Raw genomic sequence first — 9,866 nt, 5'->3', positions numbered from 1 at the left:
TATGTGGATAATACATTTACATGGAAAGCAAAATCTCAAATTGTCATCAGCAATAACGAAATACGAGACCGAGCTAACGACAACGATTCTGATAAAGACTTATTGAAGACATGTGCATAATGAATACCAGCACCATAACACATAATCATGACACATTGTAACGAAAGTACTTAACGAATAAAAGTTCGGTGAATGCACTAGAATGTACATGTTTAATAAATGTCTCATATGTAGTAGGTAGTAATTAAAAGTTCAGTGTCCAGTGAGGAGACGCGGAACAGCTCGTAGAGTTGATTCTGGTGTTGTGATGTATATTTGGTAGGCGTTGCTTCTCCATCTCCCTAGGGTTTTGATTAGCCAATCCGGTATATTTGCTTCCGCTGCCGAAGTTGCTGCCCCTCGACGGAAGCTGTGGGTTGTATACAGGTTCACTTGTTGTACATGTGAACGTGACAACAAGTCTCGCAGATGTGTGGTCAGGTTGTGGCGAATGAGGGCTTCGCCACCAACGAACTGAAAGGCTGGCTCTGATGGTCCAACAGGGTGGAAAGTGCGGTATTTGGTATAAGCAGTAACGGCACAGACAGAAGTCTGTGAGGAAGCAATTTTTACGATACAACCATGGCGGAAAGGGTCCGTCTTAGATGACCTCAGGGTCACCTGTAGTTTCGTTGATAAAACGATGTCACATTCCCGCAGTATTCGGTCATCCTGGTAACCGGGCGTGGATGCGAACTCGCTCACTCTGAGGAAGCCGAAAAATGCCAGCGTGAACGCTGACCATAGCACGAGTTTATCCCGTCGATGGATAGACGGGTGCAATCTGAGAGCTGTCTTCAACTTTCTCATAATTTCGATTGTTATTGGCAGTCTGCGGCGTGTAGTGTCGCCGATGGTCCTTTTAATGCCCTGAAGGGTACGGTATCGGCGAACCCAAGTTCAGTATGCATGTGGATAATTGCAGCCAAGTACACCTTGATACTTTTATATGAAAGACCTCTTTGCGCTAGATGGGTGACAAAGAGTACTGTTGTGTCCTGCTTTAAGGGCAGGGCTTCTAGCATGTAATGGTGACAGAAATGTTTATACTAAGATTGACCGACCTGGTATGTTTTGCGTGTTGAGTCTGCTATGCTGTTGCGAATGAAGGTGGTAGCCTGCTTTACTAGTGAATGTAACTCTGATCCAGGTGAAAGGTGTTCTCTGGCAGCAGCATGGTTGGGATAATCATGGGGTCGCTGTCGGCGCCTGGTGCTAGCTTCCTGAACCTGTCCATCTGTAAACGAGAAAGTGCGATAGAGTTATCAATGCCACTAAGGTGCACAATTTTCACATGAAAGTTACTTTGGGCGGCCACAAAGAATATTCGTCGAACAAGGTGCATTATCAGTGAACAGCGTGATGATCCCTTCTGCCAAATATTCACCACCGATTCATTGTCACAATGGAAGAGCACTCTGCTGCCATGCCAAAGATGCCCCCAAATTGAGCATGCTACCATTATCGGATATAGTTCTTTCCAGGCGATTGATGTTGACAGGTTTTCCTTCCAGGTGATGGTGAACCAGTGGCCTGAATAGTAGCCACCACATCCTAGTGACCCAGATGCATCCGTAAACAGTTCAAGTTCAGGGGATTGAGACCATGTTGGAGATAGGAAAGAAGCAGTTCCGTTCCATGTAGGTAGAAATTCTAGCCACCACTTTACATCCTGGCGAAAGTCATTTGTCAACGTTATGATACCATTAATGTTGGTAGTGGTTGTGCTGACATCTATCATTCGACGAAGAAAAATACGTCCGGCGGGTATACATTTGCAGGCAAAGCTCAATGTTCCTATGAGGGAAAGGAGCTCACGCTTAGTGCAGTTGAGCCTTTCCAGCCATGTGGGTAAGGTTTGGAGGATATCTGTGAGTTTATCATGAGGTAGAGATATACTCATGTTAATTGTATCCAATTCTACACCAAGGAATGTCAGATTAGTAGAGGGCCCTTCAACTTTCTCCCTTGCTACAGGTACACCTAGTAATTGGCATACATGGAGCATAGTGTTCATCAATTTCTGGCAGTTGTCAGTGTTGGTCGAACCAATTGCGAGGTAGTCATCCAAATAATGAATGAGGTCTTCAGTTTGGGCTCGGTGACAGATAATCCATTTGATAGCCTTGGCAAGTTGGTTGAATAAATATGGCGCTGAACGAAGACCGAAGGGAAGTACGCAGTCGAAGAAATAGTAACCAAGCCATTTAAAGCCAAGTAGGTGCCAGTCATTTCTCCTGACTGGGCAAAGTCGAAAGGCATGCTTGAGGTCGATCTTTGCAAGGAGAGAGCCTCTGCCATGTCGCTGGATAATTGTTGTTGCATCATCCACGGTTGAATATCGTAAGGTGTAGCTGTCCTTGTCAATATGACTGTTCACACTATCATGAGTTGGTTGTGAAAGATCCATTATTATGCGGTGACCCCCTGTTTTCTTTGGTCGAAGTCCAAGGGAGTTTACTACGAAGTTTGCTAATGGGGGAGTGCGAAAAGGTCCAATTGTGTGGCCATGTGAGATTTCTTTGAGAATTGATGCAGTGATGACATCCAGGTTGATGTGAGCTGATTTTGCATTGCGAGTGTATCTGCTGTGGTGATGACCATTGAAACCGAGATTACAGCCATGTGAAAAGTCATGGAGTAGTGTGGCTACAAATGTTTTGTCTGGATGAGTCTGGAGTTCAGCAGCGAAGTTACTAATTCGGAGTGGAGTTGACGGGAATAAAGTTCGGATTGTGCTGGTTTTGGTTATGATGTGCTCGAAAGGGCTGTGGTGAAAATGGCTGTCGTTTTTCTTTGGTGTTGTGTGATAAGGCACCATGGTCTGTAGCAGAGCATGTATAACATTTATGCAGACGACCATTTTGGCAGGGAGTACTGCAATTATTACGATTGAAATCTCTGCAGATCGGTGGTGATTGCCCAGTGATAACATTAGAGGGTGTGAGCGTTGTTTATTCTTACTCCAGTAGTAAGGATTTGGTGAAGCAGTTGTGTCGGTAGTATACCTACTACAATCTGTTTTCTTGTGACCCTTTTGACCACATAGGAAGCATGAAGGGATTATGAGATGTGGATGCTGCTGGAAATGAACAAAATCCAAAGAAGGGCTTGGTAGACTCCAGTTGACAGTTTCAGGGTACCGTGCAGCATTTAGGCGGAAGGCCTTGTCATAAACCAACCAGGCTTCAGGCTTGTAGATTTCTGCTTTTGATGCGATGTAGCCCAAGTAGTTCGACAAATGAATGCGTTCTTCCGGAAAGTAGAATTCTCTGTATGCCTGAAATATTGCAAAACACTGTGCCCAAGTAGCGAAGGAGTCAATGTTTTTACGTTTGCTCTGGGTGGTGTACGTAATCAAGGATTCCGGTTCATTGGGGTCGACGGAGATGTGCGTCTTTCTGTTCTGAATGTTGGTTGGTTTCAAAGAATCAGGGTGTAAATCACTTAATTCGATGAACTTACCCTTGTTTGATAGCGATGAAAGAAGAGCTGAGTCCATGTAAGGCAAGTGGAGATTGGCTGGTGGTATGCGAGGAGCTGGAGAAATGGTCGGAAGTGTCATCGCGGCGAGGTTGTGGAAATTCGTGCGAGTGGCCGCCGCCATGCTTGGTAAGTTGTTGTTATGCACAGCGCCATCAACGGCCAATCCATGAACATCCGAGTGAAAGCTTGTAATGGCGGCTGTTTGTTGACATGTAGGATTAGTGGAGACGATCGTTGATTCGATGGGGTGCTGGTTACCTTGTTGAGCCATGGCTTGAGCGGTACTGACTGCAATGACCGACGCTGGAGATAGGCTACCCGGAGATAGTAAGCCAGAACTGGAAGTATTAACAGTATTCGCTGCGGAATTTTCTGTACGTGCAGCGGCGGAACTTGCTTGAAGCTGAACATGAGGTTGGCTCTGCGGCTGTATGTTAGCCAGTGCAGAGGCTATTTTTTCGCTGATCAAGATGTCGATGTTACTTGGAAGGTCACACGATGTTGCGGACCTATTTCTTGATACTCGGGGTTGTACGGGTTGCTCTTCCGTTGTAGAGAAACGAGCAGGCGTGCGGGAGGTGCGACCGGACTTTCGTGTAACTTTAGACTTGCCCATAATAACGTCGTTGAGATGTTGATCGGTGAACGAAGGATGAGAATTATCGGAGCAAAATGACGAGTTGTAAGCAGGCTGCTTGCAGGAACGAGAATGCTAGTCTCATTGCAGCTATGTACGCAAGGCAACTTGGTGACGCTAAGGTTTGAATATTAAGCAGGATTATGTAAAGCAGAACTTAAATGTCAGGGTTCACAGAAACAATACCAATGTTGTTATAGAATGTTATATAATATTGAACTTGATTAAACACTGAATGAATGGCAAAGCAACATGATGTCAAGATATGTTATGGGTTGGCCTAGAGAGGGCAGATGGTCATTCCTCTGCATTAACACCGATTACACTGGTGTGTAATCGTAGTATTAAAGCCAGGAGTTTTAACTTGATATTTTGGTGTATGTGTATTTCATTTCCAGTACTATTGTCTTGTCTACATGGTACAATGTATCTTCAGTGATTTTTCAGGAGAACTTTCTAGCTTCAGTTTTCTCCCCCTAAAACAGGATCATGTCTTTGTCGCAGAATTGGTTTATGTAACTGGTGAATGTAGCTAAACTGACTAGCAGCTCCCAAATTTCTAGCCTGCCAGGAGATGCAGGAAAGTGAGAAAAGAGAAGATACTACAGGTATTACCCATAATCCCTTGAGTTGCTGTTAGCATGGTAGGTGATATCATTATTTTTCACTTCTAGGGGTCAAATGGCTGGCAGTAGTAAGACCCACATTGTATAACTTGAACCAATAGCGGTAGTACCGGTAATTGGTGTAACACTCGATCAAAAACCAATAGAATTTTTCACAGCTATAAAATGTTTCTATTTTCCTGAATCAAATTAAAGTAGTTTTATTTATTAGTTATGACGTGCATGATGGACAGCAAGATGTGTTGTACTTCTTATAAATACAAATACTTCTTATAAATACCAGCTTTCTCAAAAGCATAATAGGAATATAAATACAGGCAAATTATGAACAAAACATACAAAATTCCTGACCACGGCAAACACCTCAGTACATCATATAATACAGTAATTAAATATTACCTTTCAACTCGACCACAATATTTCCTGGAACACCAGCTGTTTGAAGTAGTTCTCTGATCTCAGGTGTTATAAGAATATCAGCTAATATTCCTCCAACTTCACCACATTCACATCGCTGTTGGAAATGCAGAACATCAAAATGGGATTCAAACTGAAGAGTGAATCTCAATGAGCCTTGGGTGACAGCTTTTATTCTTGCACTATATCGTAAAAAAGCTTCATGTAGCTGTAGATGCTTGTCAGTATCATTCCTTTCAACAATCTCTCTCTCCTCATTGTCGTAAAGTTCTTTAGCTTTCTTCAATATGTCTGCCTTTGCTTGTTCCTCCACAGTTGGGTAGCAAAGCTTAGTGTCCACATTAATAACTGTAATGAAATTAATACTAAATGAACAATTTAACACAAACATCAACAGTTAATAACAGAGATTTTGAATGCTCCGTCTTAGTCAACATGTTTTTTTTCGTCGTCCCACTAATAAAGTAACAATGTACTTCAAGTCATGTTAAGTTAATGAAAGTTTCAGTGAATTCCTGCAATAGTTTTGATAATTATTGCACAAAATTCACTATATCTTGAAAAGTAACAACACCTTATAACTTATACCACCTTCTGTCATCAAAACCAATCAATTGTGTTGTATTTACACAATTCACTTGCTCTAATCAGATTAACGACAATGTCACATTGTTCATTGATCAGTAAAATCAATACTAATCTTCAGCATTGATAACATCAGGTCACTTGACAGTCCACCTAAATGTGAGTGTTCGATCCAGTCATGTTCTTATAATTTTCAGCAATAAACTTCACATAACTCTTGTTAATCTTCTTGGGTTCATGAATTGTAACCACTGTGTTGATGTAATGTTGTTTCTTGTTTTACCACCAGTAGGTAGGAAGAATAGATTCGGTGTAACACTAAATTTTGGTATCACAGCAACTTTTACGTCAGTTAGCAACTTTCAAATGCCTTTGCACAGTTGGATTTTGCAGAACAGATCACTATTTAGCATTTGATTGGGCATCAAACCCAGTATGGTTAGGCTTAAGACTGTCTATAGTCATTTTCCTACCTTACAGCTTCAATCCAAATACCAAATAGTTATAATGACTCACCACAACTAGTTCTGAATTCGCAATCAAGTCAACGGTCTTACGGTAAGAATCATCCATCTTCACTATTACAAACTAGCTGGCTTGTTCATTCACACAAATCGTAGTAATTCATCTCTACATAAACACTCTGCAAATGTTTTCTAATAGCTACATCCTGTTCCGTATTGGGATACATCAATTTATCTGACTGCCGGTAAATAAATTAATTTCCCCCAATTCAGTCAAAACTCAAAAACACATTAAATCATTTTCTATTTATAAATTTAGATTAGAAATTCAGACACCAATTTGCATAGCACTGCAATAGAAAACCACCAAGTATTATTTCTATCTAATTGGCCAACTAACATGCATGATATTGCCATATCTCAATCGCAAATCCAGGTGCTGCTTAAGAGTACTAAACTTGCATTCTACCACTAACCAATTCTACCACTATTCTTGCTAACCAAGTTTTCACTCAAGGATACATTTCGTACAGGACAACATTTGTTGTGCTATCAAAAGAATGTCCGGACAGTGAATATCAATTGGACTACACCATGCACTCATCAATTTCATGCAACATTATTTGCCCTATAAGGCAATCAAACACTTAGCTTCTTGTGCTCCCACTTGATCAGTTGCATCATAAACACTAATTTCTCTTTCATGACTATCCCATATTCATGAAGTTATAGAATGCTGTGGTTGTCAATAATGTGCATGTCCATCTCATCTCGAGATGACTTCTCAGCCGTTTTGCCATGGTATTGATGAGTTTCGGACACCTGTTCACCTGGAACTGTTCCGAAGCTTCTATTATACTCACCTGGAAGTCGATCAACTTCCAAAGGTCCTCAAAATCTTGAGACTGTGCAGGCTAATTCAAAGTGATAAAATTGGCGAAAATATATTCATAGTCATGTGGATTATTCAGAAAATTAGCCGCATTATCGTGTTGGATGAGTCTCAGTGTCGATTGTATAATTTTATTTTGCAGGATATCCAAATATGTCCATCGATTCATAGTCGTCAGTACAAAAACTAGCGATTCTAAGCTGGTAGCCGAAAAACACCACCACATCATGACACTTTCATCACCAAATGTTATCGTAGGTTTTATATACTTCAACTCGTACTTTTCACCTGGTCTCTGACATACAAATAATCTTCCACGGCAATGAAAAACTGTAAACTTTGATTCGTCTGACCAGATAATTTGAGCCCATTGCGCCGGAATCCAGTCGATGTGTTGTCTGGCAAATTGCAACCATGCTGCGATGTGCCAAGGTAGTATTTTTGGTTTCTTTTTAGCAACACAAACTTTATTTTATTGTGCTTAAACTCAACTTTTTTCCAATGAGTAGATTAAAATAGGCAGAGAAATCACAGGTGGTGTGAAACTGATTTACTAAACTAGATCGAATGGGAAGCCAGTCACCACACTCTGTTGCATACCTTGGTTGACCTGATTGACTGCAATCGCCTATACTACTTCGAAATTTCAGGAGGTTGAAACGTATGAAACCTTCAGAATTTAGGCAGAGGGTTTTCAATCTGCCTATTCACATAGTTCATACTCACCATAGACTCCGGTCAGTCAAAATGACTATTTTGAACTGTAGGCATTAATCTGTGATTTAGCCAATTACCAAAGAGAGAAATCTAGGTCAGGGGAAGCCCCATGACCTCAAGTTTTTTCTTCACGTCACGAACCACGTTACTGAGGCAATGAGGCGTCGCCATATTGCCTTTATCCTGGTTCTTTTTCTCCGCACTCAGGACTAATCCAACGCTACGGAAAAAGTGGGATAATTGGGGGACCCGGAGTCTATGCTGAGTATGAACTATGTGAATAGGTGAAATGAAAACCCTCTGCCTAAATTCACTACATTCAATTACCCAGCATTGACTCCAGTCAGTCAAAATGACTATCTTGAAGTGTAGGCACAGTCAGACGCCGATAGGTGGCGGATTTCTGCACAAACCGAAAACGATAAAAAGGATGTTCCAGTCCAGGATAATACCCTCTCTACCTACGACCACCTAGTTGAGACCAGTGAAGAAACGGTGTCCTACCTTGCCAGTGTCATCCCAGAACAAGGCAAAATGCTGAACGTGACGGGGTTCAGTATGCCCGAGAACGCTAGACCCGAATTCTTGAGTAACTAGCTTTCAAAAGAAAAGACCAAAACAGTTCTGCATGATGGTATAGGTCAAAAGCGAGACCTGGAAAGTTCCAACGAGCACTGACAGGAGAAATCTCTTTGCAACAGCGTGCTGCTGAGACTGTTCTATCGCCTATGCGCAGGAATCCCTGAGGTCGTCTGGGCTGGTTCAGTACCCAAAGCCTGACCCGCTACAACAGGACTCTCTCTAAAAAGACCCTCCTCAATTCGGTATTTCTTAGATAGAAGTGGTAAAGACATTTTGTGTTCTCCAGAAGCCTGCCCTCAGCAAATGTTCGAGGGGACACTTGACGCAAGAGCTAATTAGTTAGCAATCACACAGACCTCATGCGCTCGTACTTGGTGTCTCTGTAGACCTTATGTTGAGGAAATCAAACTGTTATTAATCTCGAACACAGTTGCAGTGATCCACCTGGCAATGGAAGTCAGAGAAGCTGGTCTGTCCTACTTACCTTGGCCATAACACATAAGCATGTGCTTGCTGCCATGCCTTGACTCCTTAGTACGGCTCTCATAGCGACTCAGCACTCAAACCAGGCACAGAAATAACTCCTCTCGATCCTCCAGGTTGACAATGTTGCCAGCCGGGGATGATGATCGGTCGTGGATTGCGTCCTGGGATTTGATTCATGGCGAGCCTTTATCACGACTTGATTGTCCATTAAGGCAGCACACCCGTCCGAAAAGGACAGCCCCCCCCCCCCGAGTACAGCCCGATGCCTACCTGGGGCAAGGGCTAGTGTTGGTGGGATCATGTTCGTCTTGCCCAGGACGTTGGTAGCCCACTCAAAAAACGTGAGTGAGCCTCGATGCGTGTAAGTGGTACACCGCTGGGCTCAAAGGCAGTGCGCCATCCAGACAACAGATCTGGGAGTCCGGAAGCACCCCTGGTGTTTCAACTAGCATTTCCAACAGTAGTGAAAACCAGACCTTGCTTGGCCCGTTGGGCGCCACCCACGTCAAAATGCAGGTGCACTACTGTCAAAGCTTCTTCAGTACCCAGTGAATAGTGGGAATGGAGGAAAGGTTACACGTCCATGTGGGTCGACAAAGCATCCCTAACCCAGGCTCCTGGAGACGTCAGGAGTGTCGTGTACGTTGGGAGCTTGGCATTCCGGGGTGTGGTGGATAGGCCTAACCTTGGACCGTTCCACTATCAAAACAGTCTGGAGGCTACCCCATGGGGTACCCATCACTCTGCATTCTGGAGACGGAGCCGCGACAAGAGGACGTCCGCTTGACTGTTCCTCGCCCCTGGAAGGGGTGTGCGGCTATCAGCACATTGTATTCCAGGTACCATAGAGTAATTTGCTCTGCTAGTATTGACAACGATGGGGATCTGGTTCCTCCTCCTTGTATCTATAAAAGACCACCACTGTGTTGTCCATG

At 43.1% G+C, this 9,866-nt stretch overlaps 1 protein-coding gene across 1 annotated transcript; it reads right to left on the bottom strand.

Annotated features, from left to right (window-relative positions):
* Nucleotides 1-252: 252 nt before the first annotated feature.
* LOC146739144 (uncharacterized) lies at nucleotides 253-849 on the bottom strand. Its single transcript, XM_085504065.1, has one exon. It carries the CDS (start codon nucleotides 847-849, stop codon nucleotides 253-255), a length of 597 nt encoding a protein of 198 aa, XP_085360191.1.
* Nucleotides 850-9,866: the final 9,017 nt, after the last annotated feature.

The sequence above is a fragment of the Saccoglossus kowalevskii genome, chromosome 9 (assembly GCF_978046115.1).
Source record: "Saccoglossus kowalevskii chromosome 9, keSacKowa6.1, whole genome shotgun sequence".
NCBI classification, from domain to species: domain Eukaryota; kingdom Metazoa; phylum Hemichordata; class Enteropneusta; family Harrimaniidae; genus Saccoglossus; species Saccoglossus kowalevskii.
Note: the sequence above shows the minus strand (reverse complement) of the source record. Positions and strands in the feature narration are given on the sequence as shown.